The following is a 27680-nucleotide window of genomic DNA, read 5'->3' on the forward strand; positions in this document are numbered from 1 at the left end:
CCGACACGTCACTCCTCAGCCTTCAACCAAACTGCTTGGAGCACATTCTTTCCGCGCTGTCGGCTCACACGCGCGGGCTTATGACAGCCCGGCGGGAGCACACAGTCCCGCCTCCAGACCGTTAAATGATTTCTTTATTGTCCAGTTAAGAAGTGGAGACGCGGCTTTGTCCACGCCTCTGCCTCTGACAGACAGTCGTGCGATCCTATCGCTTTCCCAAGTGTTGTATTGGCGCTGAGCCCGCCAATGGGGAGCGGCCCCGGGGGCGGTCTCGCCCGCTGCCAGGGTTGGTTGCGCCGCTGAACGGATGGCAGAGGGAGCCGAGCGGATTAAGGAGGAACGCTGGCCAGGTGAGGAGGCGGTAGGCTCTAACTTGAGAATTGCCGGCGGGTGCAGTCTCAAGCGTTCGTGGGGCGGGATGAAGTGCAGGAGGTGGGGCTCGGAAGAGTGGGAGCAGAGTTTAGGGCCTTGCAGGGCAGGGGGCGTGGGGCTTAGTGTTGAGACATCTCGGCATGGAAGGTTGGGAAGGTCTGGGGCGGAAGCGTGGGGTGGGTGGTGGGCCGGGGGCGGAAGCGTAGGCCAGAGGGCATGGGCAAGATCGGATCCTGGGATTAGTCCTGGAGGGTAAGGGGCCCGAGATGGTGTGGTCTTCCGCGGTGAGTGGTGTCAGAAGTGTCAGTACCGTGCGGGTAGGAGGGCTAGAGAGGTGGGACCTACAGGAGAGAGCAGAAGTGGAGGGCTAAGGGAAGTAAAGTATGAGAGGGCGTGGAAAATCGGGCAAGAGAATGGGGGTGGGGCAATCTTGGGTACTAAAACTATGGGGGTGACAAAGGATGCCACAGCTTGCAGGGCACAGTTGAGGAGGAGAGTGGGTGCTGAGTGTTTCAAGAAAAGTGTCTTTGCCCTTATTTGATTTATGACTGTGTGAAAATTACCAGAAAGGACGCTATGAAAATTCCCTTGAGTTCTTGCCTTACGTTACCAGCTCCTGTATCAGTTTTCAGGTAGAGATCCCAGAGTTCTCTTTTCCACTGCTTACTCGTCTGGGTGTGTGCCTCATACCAGCACAGAGGTGTTAAGTTTCTTTCTATTTCAGGCATTCCAAAAAAAAAAAAAAAAAAACAGCTACAAACCTGAGGGATATGGCTGGATTGTGGGCTTCTTGGAGTTAGGTGTCTATTCTTGATTGCATGATAAGGTTTACTTTAGGGATTATAATGAATGACATATGTAAAACTGCTCTTCTGGGACAGTTAGTCATGGAAATGATGCTCAGGATTGGAGATGTGAATGTATGCTTCTTCTTGCCTTCCACTTAGTCCAATGTAATTTTTCCCCTCCTTTCCTCCAGAAAAGGTGGGGTAAATATCAGGAGGGATGCAGGATCCTATTTTTTTTCTGCCCAGTCTTGAACAATTCTACATTTTTTTTATTGCTTAGCAGCCCTTGACCAGCTTGTTTAAGAAGGCAGTACAGTTTTATACAGAAATAGCTAACCTCCCAGGACAGTACATCATTCTTGTACATCAAGTGACTACCTTGCTGAAAGAACTACAGGCTGCTTCCTGAACGTTTTATTTTATTCTAGTTTTCTGCCTCCCCTCGCCCCAAGCTTTTTCTGCTGGAACCGTGAGCTGTCTCTGTCACGGCATCAATTGCTTCTATCACAGTGTCGGTTAGAGATGCTTTCTGACAGCTGATTGGAGGAGGATATAAATCTGAACAGTACTTACAGTTACAGAATGGTATTTGTGATTTAAAGTACTGTGATCTGTATATGTGCATCTGTCTCTCTTCTTGAGTGTGTGATTATAACTGCATTAGTTATTAGTTATGATCCTTAGTTGATCCTACAACCCCATTGGGATTTGGAAAAGAAAGAAGCTTGTAGCCAGTTAGTTGAACCTTAAATTTAGGGCTAGAAATTGTGCTGATTCAGTCATGATTTCTGTTTCCTTTCTACTTTCACTATTGAATTTGCTATACATTCCTTGCTTTCTTTCATATATTCCTGCCTTTTCCTGAATACTTGCTTTCTCCATTTCAATATTTGTTTCTCTGTTTCTCGTCTTTTCTATTTGCATATCTTTTTCCCACCTCCTTTGTTGTATTCCTGTTTTCTCTTTACTCCTTTTACACCATGTTTATATACTTGGTAGCTTTGAGAGACTGGGAAACAGAATTCTGGGGTTTATTTTCAGAGCACTTCTTTTTAGACTAGACACATGGACCTGACTTGTGCCTTCTTCTTTGCCAGTAGATCATACTCACGCTAAACCTTGGGGATTAGCTCATGTCTCCTTTCTGATTATTTCCATAAAATTTGAAAGTTAATTAGGCAAATTAGAAGTTGTTAAGTATCCTATGGTTTTGACTTTTCCTTTTCCTTTTTAGCTATTTGAGGGTCATCTCTTGCCACATTTTGATGTCAAGATGACTAAGCTGGGATTTTTGCGGTTGTCCTATGAGAAGCAGGACACACTTCTGAAGCTTCTCATTCTGTCAATGGCTGCTGTGTTATGTGAGTATGCACCTGGACCTCTCTTTCTTTGGGGATAGAAAGGAGAAAATCTTCAACTTGACAATAGTAGCTTTCTTTAAATGTTCTGTTCTTTTCAGCAGAGTATTAGGCTTTTTTTTTTTTTTCCTTCCCATGCTCTCAGTTGGTATAATTTTGTGAAGGCAAATCAAAGAAGTGTAAGGAATATAAAAGTCAGGGCTAATGAGCATCTGGGAAAGAATGGGAATCATGCTATGCTAATTCGGTTTTCTCATAGGCTGAAAGAGGCATTGGGGACCCTTGGATATTGAATTTTAAAAGACAGTTTCTTCAACTTAGGTGCCTGCTTTAGTGTTTTTGAAAGTCTCTTGAGAACGTATTCTCTATTTTAGACTTCCTGGGTCTTTGTGAGTCATAAGTATAGCCTTGTTTGCCTTACATCTTAGTTTCTTCCAAGATAAGGTTAGTTGGGGGTGGGGAGGAGAGGAATAGACATATGTAAAGATGATCATATAAGTTGAGTACAGTATTAGTAGGTGAATGCAATGTTATTGGCCTTGTATTAATAGTTAAATATGTCCTACCTAAGTGGAAAATGTAAATGTCATTGATTGTCAGGGGAAAGGGAACTTGTTTCCTCTGTATGAGAAGGGATGGATAAATGCTTAGTAACATTTTATATTTCCTGTGACCTCCTTACTGGATAATACTATTATCTCTGTAATACTACTGTCTGTCTACTATTGCTTTTTCATGGCACATTACCATTAAAATATTAATTCTCTGTTGTTTGCAGCTTTCTCCACTCGTCTCTTTGCTGTCCTGAGATTTGAAAGTGTTATCCATGAGTTTGATCCGTGAGTATATTTATTTGGCCTGGTATTTCCTTTGGGAGGCTTTTGTGTTTGTGAGTTTAAGATTCAAATTCTAGTCAGCTTTCAGTGATGGGATATGCTTTCAACACATTTAGGGGAGAAAAACCCTGAAGTTTTCCAAAGGAGACAGTTGTCTTCTTTTGAAATGTTTCTCTTGGAATTGACCAAGTGAGGCTCTCAAAGTTATAAAACTATGAGAGGCTTTGCTGGTAGGCCTGCCTGTCACTCAAGATCTGAGTAGGCTAAGGGAAGGCTGGCTTCTCAGCTTGATTAAGAGTTAATGACGCAATCCAGGAGGTATAAAGAATTGCCACAACTCAGTAACAAAAAGACACACAATCCAGTTAAAAAATGGGCAAAGGACTTAAATAGAAATTTTCCCAAAGAAGATATACAGATGGCCAATAAGCACATGAAATGATGCTCAACATTATTGGTCATCAGGGAAATGCAAATCAAAACCACAGTGAGATACCATCTTTAAACTCAGTAGGATGGTTGTTATTAAAAAACAGAGAATACCAAGTATTGGTGAGGATACAGAGAAATTGGAACCCTTGTATTTTGTGGGTGGCAGTGTAAATTGGTGCAGCCATTTTCAAAATCAGCTTGGCAGTTCCTCAGAAAGTAGAAGATAATTCTTGGTATGCACCCCAAGGAATTGAAAGTAAGGGGCTTGAACAGATATTTGTATGCCAGTGTTTGTAGCAGCATTATTCACAATAGCCAAAAGGTGGAAGCAATGTAAGTGTTTTTCAACAGATGAATGGATAAAAAAGTGTGATCTGTCCATAGCCGTAAAGAGGAATGAGGTTCTGATACATATGATGACATAGAATAACCTTGAGGACATCAAGTTGAGTGAAATTAGCCAGACACAAAATGACAGATACTGTGTGATCTTGCTTATATAAAGACAGATAGCAGATTAGAGGTTACCAGAGGTCAGGGGGAGAAGGATATGGGCAGTACCTGCTTAATGGGTGCAGAGTTTCTATGATGGAAAAGTTTGGGTAATAGATATTGGTGATGGTAGCATAATGTTGTAAATAATTAATATTACTGATCTCTACACTTGAAAGTGGTTTAAATGGGAAATTTTGAGTTCTATATATGTTATTACAATAAAAAGTGAAAAAAAAAAAAAAAGAGTTAATGATAATAGATTGAGGGAAAGTGGCCTGGTGTGTATTCAAGGCTTAAAAGAAAATCACAAGTCATGAACCTGAGATCTATGACATTTTTTTTTTTCTTTTTCTGTTAACAATTTAAATGAAAGGAATTGGGCTTATCAATTTAAGTTCTAAGGTATTGAGGGAAATTTAAGGTCCAGAGATTGATTAAAGATTTTGTTTATTAGATAAAAAAGATAGAGGTGAAAGCCCTCAGTAGTGTTAATAGCTAACACTGAGCATTCATTTTGTTCCCAGCACTGTTATACAGATTATTTCTAAATCCTTGCAATAACCCAATGTAGGTACAGTTATCCTCTTTTTTGTAAATGATGAGTCTGAGGCCTGTGTTAACTTATCCAAGGTTAAAGATTTAGGACATGGAGGAGTCAAGATTTGAATGTAGGTTTGTCTGACTCCAGAGAGTGGTCTCATAATCATCATGCTATGTTGCCTAAAGTTAAGACTTAATAAAAATTTGGGAGACCCAGAATTATAGATTCTTGATGTATCATTGAAAATATCATGTTGCATAGGAGGAAACTGAGGCCCAGGGTGTTAGTGAGTTGCTCAAGATTTGGTGACATCTGGGACTAGGTCTCCTGTCTCTTGACCCCAGTCCGGACCTATTTTCACTAACTTGAGCTTTTTGTGTCTCACTCTGTTTCTCCTACTGTTAGATAAAGGACACAGTTCTGATGTTGACTGCCTGCTACCCTCATCCCTTCTGTCTCTGACAATAACCAAAATTACATTTGTCAGTGACAAACAGGACAGAGATTTCTGCCATCTGCTATTTCTACTTATTTCGGCTGCCAAAACTTGACTGACCAAGGAAGAAATAAGGTTGGGGGGCAGGTAGAAAGGATGGTTAGTCATGATTATCTCTAGTAATTAAACTATCCTTAGTTTGAGACCCTTTTATTGCTCTTTTATTTTATTTTTTTGCCTTCCTTCCTCCCATCCACCCACCCTCCCTTCCTTCCTTTTTTTTTTTTTTTTTTTTTCCTTTTTAAATGAGAAATTGAAGAGGAGGGGGTTACATGGCTTGGACCTAAAGAACTGTGCCTTTTCATGAATAGCTCTAAGCATTTTATCAGATATGTTTTGATCTACCCCTAATTATGGTGGTGTTCAAAAGTATTTTAAATAACAACGTGAGTGGACCTCGTTATGACTTTAAACATTCATGAAGAAGTGTCTTCTGTGGAGTGGTTTAAACATTTTTCATCCTCGGTATAGTGTTACACCAGAATCTTTAGAGATGTTCATCACTTGAAGTTAGCCACGTGTCTTGCACATGGTGCAGAATTGTGCTCCTACATATTCTTGTCACTTGAAAAGGGTCAACATTTATTGGTAAACACACCTCTGCTGCCTAGTCTTTTGGGTGCTTGAATTCTCTGTCTGCTTCTAATGCCTACCACCTGCCAGCCTGGTGAAGAATCCTGCCTGATTGCATTGTTGTGATGTTAAGTCTCCAGTTGCAGTTCCTAATGAGAGAAGCATTGCTTTAGTTGAGACAAGTCTGGAGCTAGAGATGAGGAGACTCAGGGTAATGGAAAATGATTTTCATGACTGGCATAATTTTTGGTACCAAACTGATTTTTTTTGGAGTTATGGTTTAAGTTGGTCTTACAGAAAATAAGTTCCTCAGTGATGTAACCCGAGGAGCAAAATTCACTGCATATTGGTACAAGTATTTGAGTATGAATAGGAGATACAGTTTTATTCTTTCTTGGTATAGGTATTTTAATTATCGGACTACCCGTTTCCTGGCTGAGGAAGGGTTTTATAAATTCCATAACTGGTTTGACGACCGGGCCTGGTACCCTTTGGGACGAATCATTGGAGGAACAATTTACCCAGGTGAGGGGAACCAGTTATATATATATACATATATTTTTGAAACAGAAATAAGGTGTCTATATTCTAGGAAAGTTTCTTTTATTTCTAATAGCTTCATTTGCAGCACTTGTACTTTCATCCTGATTACAGATTCTTAAAAGTGAATCTTACATAGACATGCGCTTGGTATAGAACACATGTGGGAAAATGGACATGGGTAGTTTTTCCTACAATCTGGACATCTGAGTGAATCCTTAGGAGAGAAAATTGCAGGCGTTCTTCAGTTGCTGTGTTAGTATTTCTGGTGCTTTGTCAAGACTTATGTAGTCCCTTGGTTGATACTTGAATCACCCTGTCTTTCTTTCTTAAGTTCTTTGTCTTCCTAGGACAACCTAATGGAATTTCTTCTTCCTGTTACAGGCTTAATGATCACCTCTGCTGCAATCTACCATGTGCTTCATTTTTTCCACATCACCATCGACATTCGGAATGTCTGTGTGTTCCTGGCCCCTCTCTTCTCCTCCTTCACTACCATCGTCACGTACCACCTTACCAAAGAGCTCAAGGTGAAGGATTTGGGGTGATAGGAGGCTTGGGGAGGAATGTTGTTGAACCTCTCTCATAGATGCTCAAGGGTGGGGGACTGAGAGCCTCAAGAAGGGCAGGAAGCCAGGGGCTAAAGATAGCTTTTGCTGGGCTGAATTGTTGGATTCCCTCCCATCTCTCCCTAGAATATGTAGTGTCTTATCATTAGCAACAGTTTGTCCTTATTAGAGGACATTTGAAGATGAAATGTAAATTGCTACATAAAGAAAAAATAAGTTTAAAATGCATAATTTGAGGTTTAGATTTTGAAGCCCTTAGAATCTAGGAGAGGAGAAAAAGTCTACAGGAAATTTTCCAAAGTGTGGGTTAGTTCTCATCGGAAGTAGCAATTAGCAGTTTGTTGATTTTTTTTTTTTTAAACACTTATTTTTAAATTCTTAAGCTATTTGGCTTCTGTAGTGGACTCCATAATCCTGTCTCTCTTTTTCCAGGTTTCAGCATTTCTGATCCTGGCTGGTATTCTTAGTTTGTGGTTGTGGTATCAGAGAGATACCCAAGAGGTGATAAAGTAGTAAGAGGCCTTGGGAAATCTGAATTTAGTGTGGAAGCCTTATTATCCTTCTCCTTGTTGCCCTTGTCCCAAGCTTGGCTCTTATCAGTAGGCAAGTCCTTCCTCTTTTGGAATGTGAGTTATATTTTGTTGCTCCTCTCTCCTGAGCTCACAGATTGCCTGGTGATATTCCAACTTTATTACCTAAGCTCCTGCTTTCTACAGTCCAGGTAGATTATACCTACCTTTTGTTGGCTTTTTAGCTCAAATAATAATAGTTCTCTTTCTTCGATTGTCCTTGCATGGCTTTTAGAGGTGTGACTGGTGTTCCTGTGACGTGCAGATATCGTTAAGGATAGGCACTGATATACCTGGGGACACTGACAGCCAAACAGCCTGTTTTGGAGCATTGTCTCATGTTTTACAGCTCACATGATTTGTTTGTCCTCAGCACATTTGCATTCAGTTTTAGATTTGAAATCATCATGGGGAATAGGTGGTGAGGTTTTTAGCTTTCTTGTGCTGTGAGCATTCCTAGTCATCTCACATCTACCCTGGAAGTTATTGGACTGCTTTTGGGCCCAGTGTAAACAGAATGGACTAGTGGATCTTCTGCTTTCCCCTCTCATAGTTTGTTGGTGCTAACTTCCTGCCCCCTTCTTACTTACAGGATGCAGGGGCTGGGCTTCTTGCTGCTGCCATGATTGCCGTAGTTCCCGGCTACATCTCCCGGTCTGTGGCTGGCTCCTATGACAATGAAGGTAAAGCCTTTAAAATGTAGTTGGGGGTCTGTTCACCTCACTATCCAACAGAGTTTCATTAAGTGCAGTAGGATCTCGATTCACATTTGTTGCTCACCAATAGCAAAAATAGTATCTGGGTGAGGAGATTAGAAATGGGCAAGAAGGGAACTCAAGTTTATATTCTTCCCTGTCAGCCCTCCTAGAAAAGTAGCTATTTGGTGTTATAGGCCTTTAGCTCATTTCTGGACTCAAAAGTTGAGTTAATTTTTAGTGCTGAATGGCACTATTGTTTTAATGTTAGAATCACTTGCTTTATTCTCCTAGATAAGGGGAATGGCTATCCTTAAAACTGTAATGACTTTATTGGCTTATTTTCAAGTCCACATATTCATTGAATGTTGTTTGGAAACATAGTATTAAGTATTATAGGTTTAGATAATGAATAAAATGATTTTGGTTTATCTTTTAAGGTAATACAGAGATAGATAATGGAGAAGGTTATGTTGGCTCATAATCTATTATGGAAGAGAAATATGTACATATAAAAATAACTCTAATAACAGGCAGATAGTAATCTGTGCCATGATAGAAGCATGAATAGAGTACTTTGGAAATGTAGGGAAAGGAGAGATTAATTCAGATTTGGGGATCAGGAAAGGCTTTTTGGAAGTGGTTGTGGTTTAACTGGACCCTGAAGATGAGATTTCATTATGCACATATTAAGGAGAAGGACATTCGGGAAGTAAGGACAAGTCTGAGTTAAGATGCAGAGGCAGGATTGTGCATGGTAGTTTGGGATATCTTAGGAATTGTACTTTGGTGGAATTTAGTTCCTGGAAAAAACAATAATAATGGCCATACCTTACTGAGGGCTTACTCTATGCCAGACACTGTTCTGAGTGCTTTATATGCATTAATTAAATTTGTCTTCACAACAGGAAACAAAGAGAAAGAGATTTAAAGTGTTTGTCTGAAATTACTCCATTTAATAGTAGTAGTTCTTAGATGGAATCCAGGCAGTCTGGCTCCAGAATAGTGTTCTTAACCATTATGCTAGCCTGGCCTTGCCTTGAATTGTTGGTGTGTTCTTTCTGCAGGGATTGCCATCTTTTGCATGCTGCTCACCTACTACATGTGGATCAAGGCAGTAAAGACCGGTTCCATCTATTGGGCGGCCAAGTGCGCTCTTGCTTATTTCTACATGGTAACTTTCCACTCTTTTCTTTCAGGAGTCTCTCTCGTCTTGAATGCCTATTGGGATCAGTTGATATAAAGTGGAAGTAGCTTATGGACTTTGAGTTCATGAACTGGAGATTGGAAGTGTTTATTGTCTCTTGTCTCCATATAAAGCCTAATCTTAGGCAATCATGGATATCCATTGTATAATTGCAAGACAGAGGCAATATTTTTAATTTTTAAAGTTCTTCAAATACCATGTTTCCTATGGGTCCATGTTAATTGGCCAACTTCCTTTTCTGATATGCTCCCCTTTAATTTTCCCTTTTCCAGTGTATTTTTCCTGTTCATGTATATACTCAGATTTCTTCCCCAACTGCTTCCACTTATTCACCTTTCCCAAATGTCCTTAAATCCTGTGTGACCTTGGAGTAGACTGTGACTAGACTAATCCTGAGGGTTGGGTATCCCTTGTTATGTAATCCTGTCATCAGCAGCCATATGGGCAGGGGATTGAGTTATAGTAGTGGGTGTGAATTTGATTTTCCTGTTTAAAAAAAATCAGTCAGTTAAGCTCTGTAAGCCAATTAGAAAAATGAAGTTTATGGTTATTGTTAAGAAATGTTCTTAAAAAAGGTCACAGTTACTATCCAATGGTGGTGGTCTGTGGAGAAGTGCTCCAGGAACTGTTCTTTCCTATCCTGTCAGGTTTCTTCTTGGGGAGGATATGTGTTCCTGATAAACTTGATCCCGCTCCACGTGCTTGTGCTGATGCTCACAGGACGGTTCTCCCACCGGATCTACGTGGCCTACTGTACTGTGTACTGCCTGGGCACCATCCTCTCCATGCAGATCTCCTTTGTGGGTTTCCAGGTGAGCCCTAGACTGAGTCAGGTTTCCAGCTTCTTCCACTTTTCCTAAGCATCTCTAACTCAATTGATTTGTCTTAACTTCTGATGAAGGGAGTAAGACATTTTCAGTTCTGATCTTGGACTATTTGTCTGCTCCCAGGAGTGTGTTGATGCTTGCTTAGTGAAGTTTTGCTTACTTTGGCTTAGATTTGGGGGAGGGGGAGGGATGTTTTGGTTCATTTGAGTTGATGTAAGTGATCAAAGTTATTTCCAGTAATGCTAATAGCCCTATTTAATAGCAGTGACTCATGGAATTCTTAATGAAGCCAGAGCGTACCTCCTTTAGGAAGCAAAGCACCAACTTTAAAAAAAATTATCCCATGGGGCTATTATAGCTGAGAATTATATGCTGTGTTTGATTTCTCATGTAAAACTCAGAAAAGTGGAACCCTTTGTCAGAGCTCACCGAGGTTTTCTTTACTAATCACCTACTATATGTACTTTGCTAATAACTGGGAAATGTCAAAAGAGTAAAGATACGGTCCTGGTCCTTAAGGAAGTTACAGTTTTGTTGAGGGGGGGTGCGGGGAGAAATACATGCAGTCAACTATGGTATATCATCTGTAATTTAATGATTCTGAAAATGTGGTTCCTGGATGAGCAGCATCATTGTCATCTGGGAATTTGTTAGAGATACAGTCTTGAGCCTCACCACTGATGTGCTCAATCAGAAATCCTGGGGGTGAAGCCCAGCATCCGTGTTTTAACAACTTCCCCTCCCCAACCACCAGGTGCTTGTGGTGCCCACTAGAGTTTGAGAACTGTTGGTAAAGGCAAATAATGATTAATTTGTGCTAGAAGAGATATGAATTTCTGTGGAAAATAGGGTGTGATTGGTTCCAGTGTGGCAGATTAGGAGAAGATGATATTTGCACTGGACCTTGAAGGTTGAGAATTTCAGTGAGTGGAAATTTTGGGAAATGAGGGGAAAATTGCAATTCAGACTAAGGAAATAACCTGAGCAAAAGCCAGAGATATGATAATCATAGTGCGTTGTGTGCTTCAGAGAACTACAACTATTCCTTGGAAAATGTGGCAGGTGAGTTAGGTACTCCCCTGATTCCATGGTGGCCTCAAGACTCCTTTGACTCTTTGATCTGAACTAGGTCAGGATAACACAGGCCTGAGCTGGGCCCATGTGTTTTTCTCAACCTTATTTCCTTACATATGCTTTCATCTACAGCCTGTTCTTTCATCAGAGCACATGGCAGCCTTTGGGGTCTTTGGTCTCTGCCAGATCCACGCCTTTGTGGATTACCTGCGCAGCAAGTTGAATCCACAGCAATTTGAAGTCCTTTTCCGGAGTGTCATCTCCCTGGTAGGCTTTGTCCTTCTCACCGTGGGAGCTCTCCTCATGCTGACAGGTAGGGAAGGCTCACAGCATTTAGTATTAAGTCTGAATTTGGTACAGACTTTGAAGAAACTCCCAGAAGGCTGGAATATTTCCTGACCACAGAAATATCCTTTCTCATCCTCCTATTTCTCTTTTCATTTCAAGCATACAAACTCCAACTCTTCACATTCAGTCCACTTGTCAGCCCAGTATTTGGCTTCAGCATTGTAGGGACTGTCTTGGCAGATTCTGAGTAACTGCAGTTGGTGAAAGGACCTCATCTCACTTTGATAATATTTCTCCTCTTTTTTTTCTTTCCTGTTGGTAGGATGGGAGAAACATTAATATTGCTTGCCCTACCCTCTGGTGTGGCACTCATCCAATCCCTTATGGACTAAAACCTGGCTGTTTAGTTTGATTGGCATACCACATTTTCTTTCTTTCTCCACTTTTGCTTCTCAGAGGCTAATTTGATTTGGTCTAAGTGCGTATTGACTCATTCATTCATAGTAGCACTGGGAGACATTGTTGACTGACTTTCTAGAGTCGGGCTAGGATTGACTAGATTTCTGCCTTCTATCCTTTCTCTGAGTGTTACTTACAGACTTTATTCTGCTGGCTCTGCTGGCAAAAGTAGTCTCAAGTTTGAAAGAAAGGAAGGAGTGATGTTCTCAAAGGATTGGTGGCATTTAAACAAAAACCTTAGCTCTGAGACTCTTATTAAAATGTCAAATTATGATTAGGTAATACTGGAGTATTGGATGTTAGCTTGCTTCAGGAGCATTTGTGAAATATTTGTTGCCCCTTTGCTGACAGGAAAAATATCCCCCTGGACGGGGCGTTTCTACTCACTGCTGGATCCTTCTTATGCGAAGAACAACATCCCCATCATTGCCTCTGTGTCTGAGCATCAGCCCACAACCTGGTCCTCCTACTATTTTGACCTGCAGCTCCTCGTCTTCATGTTTCCAGGTCAGTCAGCCTTGTGTTCTGATGTGGCTTTCTTCGTAAAAATCTCCATGCGATTCAGAATACATAAACTACTCTCATCTATGGTTTGTTTGTTTTTTTGCCCATTTACCCTGTGCAGTACAAAGGATGGCTAAGCATACTTTTCTGATAGCTGAAGTAGTGTAGAAGTCAGAAGTTGAATACTTGTAGATACTGGCAAGTTCACAGCCTTACAGTTTTGTTATATTTTCTGTTATAATTTCAGTTTTTTGTTGTATTTGTGTTATAAGTTAAAATTCAAGTCTAATTTTTGTTTTTTATTTTTCATTTTAATTTTTTTTAATTTCTAGAGTTCTGCCCTCCTTCCGTTATTTCTCCTCTTGGCATGATTTTAGTTGGAGAATAGGCATAGCTGATTGTAGAGCCTCTTTAAGTTATCTTCTAGCCAATCCAGATATATTTTAGAATTCAGCAATGGTAGTGATTTTTTCTTTTACAAAGTAACTGTTAAAGCTTTATTTTTCTTATTATGAAAGTAATTTGTATATTATAAAAATATAGACAGGTAATAAGGGAAAAGGTAAAAATTGCAGTTCTCACCACCCATATGTAGCCACTGTTAACATTTTGATGTATATTTATCCAGTTATTTATTGAATAAAATAAGATTGTAAAATTTCTTTTCCTGATTACTTTCCTTCGTTTTAAAGAATCATCATAATTTCTCTACTGTTTAGCATTATTTTATAGTAATAATATTTTTTATCTATCATTTGATTGCTTTAGGAACAAAGATATATAAAGAAAGCAAATGGCCCATAATCTTATACAACAGTATTTTAATTGATGTATTCTGTTGCATTTTATAAGTATACTATAACCAGCTTCTTGTTGTTTGGACATTTAAGTTGCTTCTAATTTTTTTTTTTTATTATTTTGCTATAGTAAACATCTTGGTATCTAAATCTTGGCACATATTTATGATTGTTTTTTCAGGATAAATTCCTGGAAGTGGAATTGCTGGGTTAAATGTGTGGAATCATTCAGTCATAGAATGAAGATACTTTCCCTTGTAGGTTTCTACTTACAGGGCTCAACTGCTTACTTCTCCTTCCCTCTTTTGTAGTTGGCCTTTATTATTGCTTTAGCAACCTGTCTGATGCCCGGATTTTCATCATCATGTATGGCGTGACCAGCATGTACTTTTCAGCTGTGATGGTGAGGAATGCTTCCAGTCCAAGCAAATCTTTCCATTCTTTACCCAGAGGTGCCTTTTTTTCCTGCCTAGCAGGATTCAGAACGTACTGACCATTGTGCAGATGCTTCTCTTTAGAGCATTTGAGGGGCAGATTTCCAAAGCTACCAGCTATTGTTGGTCCTTCCAGGACTGTGTGAAGCACACATACATTCTAGTTGTGCGGTCCAACTTTCTTGGAGTCATATCCTATTAGACAGACATGTCTACTTGTTGAACGTGATTCTGTACTTTCCTTGGTTTTCTGTGTGTCTTAAAAAGGGAAAAGATACTGTTTTTCTTAAGGTCTGGGAGGATTACTCAGTGTGCGATTGTTAAAAGGGAGGAAGAATTTCATATATTCCTAGTGAAACAGTGTTTCTCAAACTTTTTTGATCCCAAATCACAATTAAAAAATAAATTTTATATCATATTCTGGACACATATAATATATACATAGATAGAACTAAAACAAAATTGACGATACATATACTTTTACTTCTGTAGATGTATCAAGTATTTTCCCTTCTATTTTGTTCTTTTTCATTGAAAAATCATGTTGGTTGAAAAGTCCTGAATTTATATCATGGATCTGCTAATAGGTTGAAATCTATAATTTGTAAAACATGGATTAGAATGCGATCATGCTTCCTTTGTCTTTTAGGTGCGTCTCATGTTAGTGCTGGCGCCTGTTATGTGCATTCTTTCTGGCATTGGCGTCTCCCAGGTGCTGTCCACATACATGAAGAATCTAGACATAAGTCGTCCAGACAAGAAGAACAAGAAGCAACAGGATTCTACTTACCCTATTAAGAATGAAGTGAGAATTAAGCAATGCTAAAAACAGACTTGGGAGACTTTGTGTGTGTATGAGTGTATTTTGGTGGGAGGGAGGTGAGGGAGTAGAGAGCTGTCATAAATGGTCCGAATGGACTCATTTAGCTCATGACTTATTTTGATTCCTCTCATGTGTATTGTTGACTGTCCTGTGTTGTATGAATCTAGTGTAAGTTTATCATACAATTCTTCCTTTTTTAGGTGGCAAGTGGGATGATCTTGGTCATGGCTTTCTTTCTCATCACCTACACTTTTCATTCAACCTGGGTCACCAGTGAAGCCTACTCTTCTCCCTCCATTGTGCTGTCTGCCCGGGGTGGGGATGGCAGTAGGATCATTTTTGATGACTTCCGAGAAGCGTACTATTGGCTTCGTCACAATACTCCAGAGGTGAAGATAGGGGAAGGGGGTTGAGGGAGGGAGGGAAGGATGAGACTTTTGATGTTATAGTGCATCCTGTAGCTTTAAGATGGTTGGAAAGCTTGGACAAATTAGAACTATAGGACCTTGGTCTTGAAAGAAAGTCCTATAGCCAACCTCCATTCCATTTGGGGATTTCTTCTGTCCCTTACCGATAATCATTTAGAGTCTGCTTGCACACGTGTAGTGACAGGATGTGATTTTATCATACAGTAGATCATCCCAATTATAAAAGCTCTTATTAAAAGGAGAAGAAAAGAGTTACATGTAAATAATACATGTTCATTTTAGAAAAATCAGAAAATAGAAAAAAAGATATAAATCTTCCATAAACTGATTGTTTAATGATAACTACTTTAAAAATTTTAGTTCATACCTTTTGAGAATCCAAAGTGAGTTGCTTCCCTTTGCAGTAGCTGTTGAGAATAGTACAGATTCTTTAGGAGTCAAAACTTGAAGAATATCAATCCTTGCCCGTCATATTCCATGATTTGAATAACTGATTTTTGTGATATTGTTAAAAGGTCATTTGTTAATCTACCTAATGACAAGTTATTTGGAAATAATGCCCCTACACCTCCCACCCCATCATGCTTGTTTGTATAAAGTGAGCTTGGATCAAAGTATTGGGAACGTTGGATTGTGTAATTTGTGCTGAGATTTCCTGTAGGATCAGGTGCCAAGATTTATCTTTCGATTAGGTATGCATTACTCTGAAGAAGCTGATTCCTTGGCCGTCTCACTTTCTCTCAAATCAAAGATACCCTTCCTCTCCTCTTGCATTTGCTTTTTGGAGGCAGTGAGAAGCCTACTACTTCTATTTCCCATTCTTCTTTCAGGATGCGAAGGTCATGTCCTGGTGGGATTATGGCTACCAGATTACAGCTATGGCGAATCGGACAATTTTAGTGGATAATAACACATGGAATAATACCCATATTTCTCGAGTCGGGCAGGTAAGGTGGAGGGATTCTTTGAGTGTTTGTTGCACAAGGTGTACTGGGAACATTCTTCTATGAGGGGGATCAAATGTCCTGGGATTTTCCTCTGAGAAACTTGCATTTATTTCTCTAGGCAATGGCATCCACTGAAGAAAAAGCCTATGAGATCATGAGGGAGCTTGATGTAAGCTATGTGCTAGTCATTTTTGGAGGCCTTACCGGGTATTCCTCTGATGGTAATGTACCTGATTATATTTCTTGCTAGAGGGCTTGGATTCAAGAAAACTAGATGAATGTCCTGTTTTTCTGGCCTTATAACTAACGTCTTATCAAGATAATTTCTTAGTTGGGAAGTTTCTAAGTATTAGCAAAATGAAACTCATTAATCTCAGGGTTTTGTGGTTTTTTTTTTTCAATCCTAGAAAGTAAATATAAATTCTTTGCACATAGGTAGGGCATGCTATAACTGTCTAAAGAAGTAGGAGAAGTTCCACAACCATAAAACAAACAAAAAACATAAAGCTTGTGAAAATGAATTTAAAAATAAACACTTTTTTAGTGCTTAAGCCATACAATCATCTGTGTGTGTATTTATCAACAGGTATATGTTACCATGTTCCCTATGATTGTTGGCAAAAAGATATTTTAGAATAATCATCCAAATATAGTTCTCTGTCTTAAAAAAAAAACTTTTAAAAATTAAAGTAATACCTGTTTATACTCTAAGAAGTTAAATAATTCTGAATGTTTAGAATAGAAAGTGGTAGTCCCGTAACATTAACTCTAAGTCCTCTTAGAATCAGTCCCCAAAGGCAATTAGTCCTTCTGCTGTTTCTTCTAATACTTATGTTTATATTTCTAAATAATACAAGCCTCCTATTCATTGAGTGATCAGTTTAGATCCACTCTATCAAATTCTTATAATAGATGAGTAATTTAGCTTTTTATGTAACTCCCCCCATCCCTCTTTCAATCTTCTTACTCAGTGTAATTTATAACTTTTGGTTAAATCCAGATAAAAGTTTCAAAATCCTGACTATGTAAATATTGTTCTGTTGAGGCAACCAGTAAACCGTGGTTATATTTCTTACATGGAATAATTTTGTTTTCCTGCAGTTAATAATTACCTGATATTTCCATCTTAATTTTCTTTGAATATATGGCTGCTTCTTAAAGATGTAATATTTTAGACTATCTTTGGCTTCTAACGTAGACGGTCTTGACAAGTCCACTCAGATAGTACGTATAAAGTGTAAGCATAAAGTAATAAGACTGGTTTTCATGTGTGTCTTGTCCAAGCAGAGGAAGAATGATCATAGCAGGGACATGTCAGCATACACAAACTTTCACAGACAGTTGCAGCAGCACTATTTGGGTGTGTAATTATTTATAGATTTTCTCTATGATAATATTCATATATCCAAAATACTACAGAAATGTGTTTTGTATTTTGTATATGTGTGCATATTTGGGAATATATATGTACATACATGTTTGCATGTACATATATTTTTAATGTATTAATGTACACATATATGTGGTAGAGACAGTCCCCTGAGATCTTAGAACTAACCACTGTTAATTACTCTTAGTAATCAGTCTTTTATAGCTTGCTGAGGTGAAGAGAAATATGTGTTTAATGTTGGCAGAAAAATGAGTGTCATTATTTGGAACATATAATTTTTTGTGAAATTAAGGCAATCAGCATGTGAAAGACCTGACAAAGTAACTTATCTTGAAAAGAAATAGTGCTAAGGTCAAGAGGTCTTGATTATACAGATTTTTAAAGTAAACGCATATTGAAGTGTAACACATAAAAAAATGCAGATATTATACATGCAAAGCTTGGTGAATTTTCACAAAAGCAACACACCCATGTATCCAGCACCCAGATCTATAAACAGAACATTATGAGTGTCCTAGAATTCCTCCTCCGATCACTTGCAGTATCTACTTTGGTCTCCCAAGGGTGACCACTTTTGGTTTCTAATGCCATTTGTTTTTTGACAGATCTGTTGAAGCATAATTGACATACAATATACTGTACATATTTAACATGTATATATATGTATATTTTTAAAATTCAGTTTTATAGAGAAATATTCACATACCATACAGTCATCCATGGTGTACAATCAGCTGTTCACCGTACCATCTTATAGTTGTACATTCATCACCCCAATCTATTTTTGAACATTTTCCTTACACCAGAAAGAATCAGAATCAGAATAAAAAATAAAAGTCAAAAAATTAAAAAAAATTGAAAAACAAAAAACAAAAAACCCCCGGATCACCCTCCCCCCCACCATCCCACCCTATTTTTCATTTAGGTTTTTTGTCCCCATTGTTCTATTCATCCATCTGTACACTGGATAAAGGGAGTGCGATCCACAGGGTTTTCACAATCACACTGTCACTCACTGTAAGTTACATTGTTACATGGTTGTCTTTAAGAGTCAAGGCTACTGGGCTGGAGTTTGGTAGTTTCAGGTATTTACTTCTAGCTATTCCAATATATTAAAATCTAAAAAGTACTATCCTATATAGTGCGTAAGAATATCCACCAGAATGACCTCTCAACTCCATTTGAAATCTCTCAGCCACTGACGCTCCATTTCGTATCATTTCACATCCCCCTTTTGGTCAAGAAGATAACATGTATGTTTTGATGAGTTTGACATATGTATACACTGAAGTTTTGCCTGTTTTTGAACATTATAAAAATGGAGTAGTACAATATGAATTCTCATTTCTGGCTTTTTTGGTTAGTATTGTGTTTGTGAGATTCATTGATGTTGTGTGTAGTTGTAATTTGTTCATAAAGTGTATCCATTTTAGTGTTGGTGAATATTTGTGCTGTTTCCAGTTTGGTCCTATTATGAATAACCCTATTATGAACATCTTTGTATATATTTTGTTTTGTTTTGTTTTACCTTTGTAAACTTATGTTAGATTTAATTTCTTTCTTTCTTTTTTATAAAGCAGTTTTAGTAAGGTATATTCACATACCATACAGTCATCTGATACATGTGGTTTGGTGAGCATTTATACTCAGGAGGGGAATTGCTAGGTTAGAGGGAATGCATATGTTCAACTTTAATAGTTATTGCAAATAGATTCCCAAGAGCATACAATATTTTGTTTTCTGTTTCTGGCTAGTTTAACTCAATATGATGTCTTTAAGGTTTTATCCATGCTGTAGTGTTTTAGCAGGTATCAGAACTGCTTTCGTTTTTACAGCTGAGTAATATTCCATTGTGTGTATCTACCACATTTTATCTACTCACCTATTGATGGACACTTGGATTGCTTCTACCATTTGTTTGTTGTGCATAATGCTGCTATGAATATTGGTGTACAGTATCTGATTGAGTCCCTGCTTTCAATTCTTTGGGTATATACCAAGAAGTGGGATTGCAGGTCATGGGTAATTCTATGTTCAACTTTCTGAGGAGCCACCAAATTTCTACACTGATTTCTACAGTGGTTGCACCATTTTATGTAATGCCTTGATTGCTCATCCTCTCCCCTAATTCTCTCTAGTCATCATTCTTGACTATAGATCACTTCTGACTATTTCAAAAATTTTAATCTATTTAAAAGAATAAAGATGTGCCTTTCCTAAGTCTGTTAAAAAAAAACATGGGTTCTGAAGGCAATTCCAAATCAGGAATTCTAAAAAATTTTGAGCATTTTTAGGCTAAGTGATACAAGTTCCAAAAATTACATTTTCTAAGTGGGTTAAATGGGCATTTGAGTATAAAAATTCTATTGTGTTTTTAAGGAATCTCACTGCTTCATGGTTATATCTCACTATGTTTCTTGAATGGTCTTAATTTAAACTTCCTTTGGATGTTAGTGTCATGAACAAGATTTTGCCCTTTTACAAGTCATGTTTATTTAATTTTACTCATTTTCTGTTAAATGTTTACTCAAATAAACAATTAAATATTTAAATCTGTTCATTGTCCAGATTCTCTGTCTGTTACAATACTGCCCTTCTTTAATTTCTTTTTTTTAGACAAAATCATCTTTGAGCTGTGGGCTGTCCTTTCTTTTACTTTTTACTTTTTACTTTGAGCTGTGGGCTGCAATTTCTTTTACTTTTCACTCCATTCTTAAAACTTGCTAGATTTTTGTGTCAGACCTGCCAGGAAGCTAAATACCAGTGCTATATGACAGCTGAGTTGATGCCCTAGGGGTTTGTTTTTGGTCCTGTTTCTGTGAACTGGGCAAGTCATTTAATCTCTGTGCCTCATTTTTCCATCTGTAAGATGAAGGTAAGAATGCTGACACTATATGAGGATAATCATATTATTTATTGAATGCTTACTGTGCGACAGTCAATACATTAAACGCTTTACATGCTTTCACTCATATAATGCCATAGCAGCTCTATTGTTGTAGATACTCTTTATTTTTCTAATTTGACAGATGAGGTAAGTGAAGCACAGAGAGCTTAAATAACTTGCCCCAAGGTCACCCAGCTAGAATTGGCAGGGCCATAATTTAAACCCAGGCAGTTTGTATTTAGATTTTGTGTTCTTAAACACTGTAATATCCCCTGGAACCTTTTGAAGTAGCAAAGTTGGAATCTTTTTGAATGGCCAACAATACTTTTTATATTAACCATCCAGTGAAATGCATAGCAACTGATTTCCCCAAAGCCTGTGATTCATTGGAGGCAATTTTTAAATCATTTTTTTAAACTGAATATACCCCAAAACATTATTTACATGTGAGTGATATTTTTAAAAATTATTGATATTTTGCCCACTTTTTTCTTTTCTTGGACTAAAGTTTAAAAATCCAGTGTGCATATTATATTTACAGCACATCTTAATTTGGAATAGCCCTATTTCAAGTGTTCAGGAGCCACATGTGGCTAGAAGCTACTATATTTGACAGCTCAGCTCCAGCTAATACTTAGGACTAATTTCACTTGTGGCTTAAGTCTGGACCAAAAGCACAGGCTTCAGGATTATAATAATCTATTGGAAATGTTTTATATTTGAGGGACTGGAGACATAGTCCCTTTTCTTTCCTGGTTTTACAAGTTAGAGTTAAATGGTACCATTCCCCATTCGAAAAATATTGGGGGGAATTTTTTTAGAAATAGTCATCTTTTTATTAGGTGATTTAGCTCCACCAACCTTTGTGATGCAGAAGTTTCTTTTTTGTTCTTTGTAGATATCAACAAGTTTCTGTGGATGGTCCGTATTGGAGGGAGCACAGACACAGGCAAACATATCAAGGAACATGACTACTACACTCCAACCGGAGAGTTCCGTGTGGACCGTGAGGGTTCTCCAGTGCTGCTCAACTGCCTCATGTACAAGATGTGTTACTATCGCTTTGGCCAAGTCTACACAGAAGCCAGTGAGTGACTCCTAATAGCATTAACAATGAAAGTAATAATAGTGATAGCTAACACTTGTGTAGTGTTTCCCATTTGCTGAGCACTGCTCTGACTGCTTTACATCTGTTAGTTCATTTAATCATCACAACAATCCAAAAGGTAGATAATATTATTCCCATTTTATACGTGAGGAAATAGAGGTAAAAACAGTTTAGGTAACTGTCTAAAGTCACAAAACAAGTGGCAAGGTCAGAATTCAAACTCAGGTGGTCTGATTTCAGATTCTACTTTTTATTGCCTGTCAGTAAAGGGCATTGTAGTGGGTGAAGGAATGAAGGAGGAAGATCGAATGAAACAAAGGACTTTTCATTTCCTCAGAGAAATATCTTGAGAGTAATTTAATCAGATTAAACCTTTCCTTCTGACTTGGTTTTGTACTAGAAGCATTTTAAAAGTGGATGCAGGCCTTTGACCTCAGTTATCTGACAGATTCTTCTCTGATCCACGGAAGGGTTACTAGTATGTCACAGGCCTCTGGATGACAATCCTCAGGAGCAGAGGGACTCTTATAAGAGATAAACAACATGGGCTCTACCAAGCCTCTTCTTGGAGAGAACTATTTGCCCTTACTACCTGAATCGTTTTCTGCGTGTCTTATTCTCTTCAACCAAACTGCTGACTGAGGAATAACAATCCACTTGCTTTACCATCTCCTTAGGAAATCAGTACTATGTAAAGAAGTGTCTTCTTTTTGTGCCTTTCTAGAGCGTCCACCAGGCTTTGACCGTGTCCGAAATGCTGAGATTGGGAATAAAGACTTTGAGCTTGATGTCTTGGAGGAGGCATATACTACAGAACATTGGTTGGTTAGGATATACAAGGTGAGTAGATGCTACATAGTCTCAGAAAGCATCTCTCATGTTTGCAGATTGGTTCTAGTGCTTAACAAATAGGCCACATGTTCCTTAAACGGGGATATGGCTAAAGATACTTAATGCCTGGAAAAGTAGCTTGCAGTTCACTCAGACTCTCATTATTTTATTTTAGTAAAAATAATTTTCTTATAATTTACTAAAATAAAATAATGACAGCACTGCTGTTGTTTTGGCAATGATTGCTGTGATATTTTTCCAGTTAGGGCTTGACTTGATCTGTTTCAGTGATAACCAGGCTTAGGGGAAAAAAAAGAAAAAGCTTGTGTGTTTCTGTATTTAAACTCCATATTCTTCTCTCCCACTGAAGAATTTATGCCATCAAGAGTCAAATAGGAGTATGTTATATCTTTTACATAAGAAAAGATGGAGGACTGTCTGTCTCTTTGGAGGGAGATAATTTATGCTGCTCCTCACAGAGATACTCCAAATGGATAAGCAGGGAGTTAGCTCGGCTTTAACTAGTGCCAAACCGGGCAGCAGAATCCAACACAATCTCTTCCCGTCTGGGTGAACCCATTCAGTAGAGAGCTCACTAAAGTTGCTTTAATTATACACATTAAACTGACATCTTTATGTTGCAGGTAAAGGACCTGGATAATCGAGGCCTGTCAAGGACATAAATGTTACATCCAGCTCTGATATGCTTCGCACTGAGCACGTCCTGTTTAGGATGCTGAAGACATTTTTTTATATGCAGTTTATAAGAACAGAACATGATGGGATTAGAGTTATCTGAAAGTTTTGCCCTGGGCAGTATGGGCTGGGCCAAATGGAATGATTTTTATAATTCTGAATAGGTTACCAAATGAAATGTCATGGCTTTACTTTGTTCAATTAAAGGGGGTCATTTTTTTTTTTTTTTAATGTGCCTTATTTGTTTTGACTTACGTTGTTGAAGGCAAGTTTATGCTCTGCTGATAGAAGGACAGATAGCAGCAGCTCTCAGCTCCCTAAATGAACCTGGTAGAGGCATTCTGTCATTCTCTCTTAAATCAGAACAGCTATCGACTACTAGCTCAGATCCTGCAACTACAGTTTTTTTCAGCCTTTCTGCATTGCAGCACTTAGCACAATGCCTTGCACATATTGGGTGCTCAGTCAAGTTTTGTGAAATGAATAAATGTTCGTAAGACCAAGGGAGTACCATTTCTTGGCAGGAAAGGCAACTTTGTTGCCATCATGTCTCTGTTCTCAATGTCTGTTATCCTTAGAGGCTCTTTTGAGTTTATAAGGGACAGAAGGTGGCTGGCTGGGCCTGATCGCTTAGATACCCTCTGGGACTATAGCCGTCTTGTTGTTCGGAGGGGGTGGTCAGGAATAAACCAAGTGTGACTAAATCAGCAGCTTGGAAGGCTCAAAGTGAACAATGAAATCTGTTTACAATTACAACGGAGAGGAAAAAACTTGTTTCTTCAACATTAAGTATAGAACTTGGTGGTTGGTAGGTGTTTTTGAATCAGCTTAAGTGTAATCATATACATCCATTTGAAATTCAGCTTTTACTCTCAACTTATCCACAACTGTGCACTAAAAGTATTACAATTATTCAATGGTGAGCTGCTTTTTCCTTCAATCTCAGATTATTTGTTGTTATTGTATACCACTTAACAAGCTCAGTTATTTGGTTTTGAAGCCTTTGCCAAGTAAGCTACAATTTAGAAGGGGGAAGAATTGCTATTTGTGGTATCTAGAGAGTACTGCTAGCCTGACTGCAAGAAGGGAAAAGAGAAAATATTAAAAAATGTAATTCAAAGCATAGTGTTCCCAAGAATGTTTAATGTTAGTACAGCCTGCCTTATGTTCATTAGTACAGGAGCACATTGTATTTTATAACATAAGACACATATCACTGATGTATATAAATCCCAGGTCATTAAAAAATGTTTAAGAGAACAGGAGGAATTACATGCCTTTTAGATATAAGTCAGAATGGTGCTTTTGTAGTCTCAGGTATAGTGTATACGCAGGATACCTTAGCCTTCCAAATTAATTACATACCAAGTGCTTTTAACTGTGACTGAGATTTAGATTTGATAAAAGATTTGATTTACTATATGTAAATACATTATTTGATTTATATATAGAATTCCTTCCTAGTAGAAGTTGTTACTCTGGGTTTTATTTACAAAGACAAGTAATGTCAGTTAAAGATTTACTGATCTTTTCTCTATAGTATAAATAAGATAACCTTTTAACTTGTCACTATAGCTGTTGCTGTTATGATTTTGTCACTTTCAAGGCTACATGGAGCTATCTTTCTCAGAAAATTTGCTCTTTATTTTCATTGTTATAATGCACTTAGTGTAAAAAAATCACATCTAAAAAGCAACCACAGAATCCATGACTTTCAACTCTGCTGATTCTCACATTATTTATTTCCATATCATTAAATATTGTGCTTTGTTTTGCTGCTTCTTGGTTTTTCAATTTTAGACATCATCTGTTAACTTTCTGGAGTGGAAATTGAAGCTTTAACTGTTTTTCACTGTCTTTCACTCTTGGACACACATGTTCTTACCATTTTCCTAAAGTTTTATGGTAGTTATATCATAATTTAGGTTAGCTCAGTATTAAGTTTCTACCTTATGACTATTCACAACTAGGCCATGTAGTATACTTTTAATACTTTTCCTTTCCTGCCTAATTTGTTTTTTAATAATTGCTTTGCTTTTTCATTCTTTTTTTGTATTTGTCACTAATTCATACCCAAACTGTCCTTCATTTGTGCTAAACTTTTAATTTATTTTTTCTTTATTAAAGAAGTTGTGGGTTTATAGAACAATCATGCATAAAATACAGGATTCCCATACACCATCCCACCACCACCTTGCATTGGTGTGGAACATTTGTTTTGCTTGATGAAAGCACATTTTTATAAATGTACTATTAACTGTAGTCCATGGTTTGACTTAGGGTTCACTGTGTAGAGTAGTTCCATAGATTTTTAAAAATTCTTATTCTGTTACCATATACACAGTATAACATTACCCCTTTAAATCTATTAACACTGTCAATTGCTCTCACAATCTTATGCTACCGTCACCATCATCCATTACCAAAACACTTTCATGATTCCAAATAAGAAACCTTAACTTCCCATTTCCTGTCCCCACCCCACCCTGGTAACCTATATTCTAGATTCTGACTATGAGTTTGCTTATTCTAATTGTTTTAAAACAGTGAGGTCATCCAATATTTGTCCTTTTGTGTCTTGCTTATTTTGCTCAACATGATGTCATCCATGGTTCATCCATGTTGTCATGTTTCAGGATGTCATTCCTTTTTATAGCTGAATTATATTCCATTATATGTATCTACCATATTTATTCATTCATCGGTTGATGGACACCTGGGTTGCTTCATCCGGCTATTGTGAAGAATGCTGCTATGAAGACTGGTGTGCAGATACCTGTTTAAGTCTCTGCTTTCAGTTCTTTTGGGTATATACTAAGTAGTGGAATTGCCAGGTCATATAGCAGTTCTGTACTTGGCTTTTTGAGGAACTGCCAAACTGTCTTTCACAATAGCTGCACCATTTTACATTACCACCAGTAATGAATGAGTGTTCTTATTTCTCTGCATCCTCTCCAATACTTGTTATTTTCCATTTTCTTAAATAGCACCCATTCTAGTGGGTGTGATATGGTATATCATTGTGGTTTTGATTTACATGTTTCTGATGGCTAATGATGTTGAGCATTTTTTCATGTGCTTTCTGGCCATTAGTATATCTTCTCTGGAGAGATATCCAAATCTTTTGCCAACTTCTTAATATGTTCAAGCACATTAGGCATTTTTTTTTTTTTTTTTGAGATTGCTGTCACTTTTTTAAAAATCATATTTTTTTTATTGTAGCATAACAAATATACATAGAAGTGACAACTTGCCAAATGCACTTTGGTAAGTAGAGAGCAAATATCAAAGAATATTATGGGTTACAGTTCGACAGTTACAGGCATTCATTCTTAAAAGAAGTCTCATGTTCTGTTATGCTCCAATTTGGATCAGTTTACTCTCTAGGTTTGCTGCACCCCTCTTGTCTGTGTGTATCCCTTCAATAACACTGGGATCCTTTTTTCTTTCTGATTTTTGTTGAACTGCCTCTGTGTGTGTTAATCCCATGGCTTTATTACCTCTAAATACCTTCCCGAGAAAGCATGGGGAGAAAAAGATTTTGAGAGCTTGCATGTCTCTTCTCTCGCTTTATTGGCTGGGTATAAAATAGCAGGTTGAGAATAATTTTTCCTTAGATTATTTCTGGATTCCAGCCCCTCCCCCTATTCTAAAAATACAGTTATTTGGATGTTGGATTTCCTGGTTAGTCTCCTAATATTTTTTTTTTTTTTTAAATTCAGTTTTATTGAAATATATTCACAAACCATACAGTCATCCATGGTATACAATCAACTGTTCACAGTATGATCATATAGTTATGCGTTCATCACCACAATCTATTTCTGAACATTTTCCTTACATCAGAAAGAATCAGAATAAGAATAAAAAATAAAAGTGAAAAGAGAATACCCAAACCATCCCCCCATCCCACCCTATTTGTCATTTAGTTTTTACTCCCATTTTTCTACTGATTTTTTTTCAATTTTTTAACTTTGTTTATCAAAAAATTAAAAACAAACAGGCAAACAACAACCAAAAAAACCCCACAACATTTCAAACAAAGCAATGGATTAAGGAAAACAAATAACCTAAAATAACTACTTTGCTTCCAATATGTTCCTACCATACCCCAAGAAAATTAATAAACCATGTCCAAACAGAGGAGTAAGAAAAACAAATAATCTAAAATAACTACATTGCTTCCAACATGTTCCTTCCATACCCCAAGAAAATTAACAACCCCTAAGAAAACAAAGGAATAAGAGAAAAAAAAAACCTAAAATAACTCTATTGCTTCCAACATGATCTTACTATATCCAAGAAAGTTTACAAACCATAATCATAATCATAATCTGTTCTTATTAGATTATCATTCCCCGTCCACTAATTGGTATCTCTAGGTCCCCTACATTCTACAGTATAAAACATTGTGCATTTTTCACAGAATTCACGTTAGTGGTAACATACAATATCTCTCTTTTTGTGCCTGGCTTATTTTGCTCAGCATTATGTCTTTTTTTTTTTTTTTTTTTTTAATCTTCATTTTATTGAGATATATTCATATACCACACAGTCATACAAAACAAATCGTACTTTCGATTGTTCACAGTACCATTACATAGTTGTACATTCATCACCCAAATCAATCCCTGACACCTTCATTAGCACACACACAAGAATAACAAGAATAATAATTAGAGTGAAAAAGAGCAATTGAAGTAAAAAAGAACACTG

General features: G+C 37.7%; 1 protein-coding gene across 2 annotated transcripts; it reads left to right on the forward strand.

The window, feature by feature from the left end:
* The first annotated feature begins 255 nt into the window (after window positions 1-255).
* STT3A (STT3 oligosaccharyltransferase complex catalytic subunit A) lies at window positions 256-24735 on the forward strand. 2 transcript variants are annotated; one of them, XM_037841890.1, is made up of 18 exons: window positions 256-350; window positions 2395-2521; window positions 3297-3357; window positions 6295-6416; window positions 6816-6961; window positions 8162-8252; window positions 9332-9438; window positions 10119-10283; window positions 11505-11685; window positions 12471-12626; window positions 13732-13823; window positions 14504-14659; window positions 14878-15066; window positions 15936-16052; window positions 16171-16273; window positions 21228-21416; window positions 22162-22277; window positions 22913-24735. In XM_037841890.1, the coding sequence occupies exons 2-18, from the start codon at window positions 2434-2436 to the stop codon at window positions 22949-22951; spliced, it is 2118 nt and encodes a 705-aa protein (XP_037697818.1). In that variant the 5' UTR covers window positions 256-350; window positions 2395-2433; the 3' UTR covers window positions 22952-24735. The 2 variants fall into 2 exon arrangements, with proteins under 2 accessions (XP_037697818.1, XP_037697817.1); XM_037841889.1 differs by lacking the exon at window positions 256-350 and adding an exon at window positions 638-656.
* Window positions 24736-27680: the final 2945 nt, after the last annotated feature.

This window comes from Choloepus didactylus, chromosome 6 (assembly GCF_015220235.1).
Source record: "Choloepus didactylus isolate mChoDid1 chromosome 6, mChoDid1.pri, whole genome shotgun sequence".
Taxonomy (NCBI): domain Eukaryota; kingdom Metazoa; phylum Chordata; class Mammalia; order Pilosa; family Megalonychidae; genus Choloepus; species Choloepus didactylus.

Excerpts from the sequence above, each read along its gene's own strand:
- STT3A (XM_037841889.1), top strand. Across the intron at positions 3,358-6,294 it reads GTTATCCATGAGTTTGATCC|GTATTTTAATTATCGGACTA; the intron begins GTGAGTATATTT and ends TTCTTGGTATAG. Across the intron at positions 21,417-22,161 it reads CCAAGTCTACACAGAAGCCA|AGCGTCCACCAGGCTTTGAC; the intron begins GTGAGTGACTCC and ends GTGCCTTTCTAG.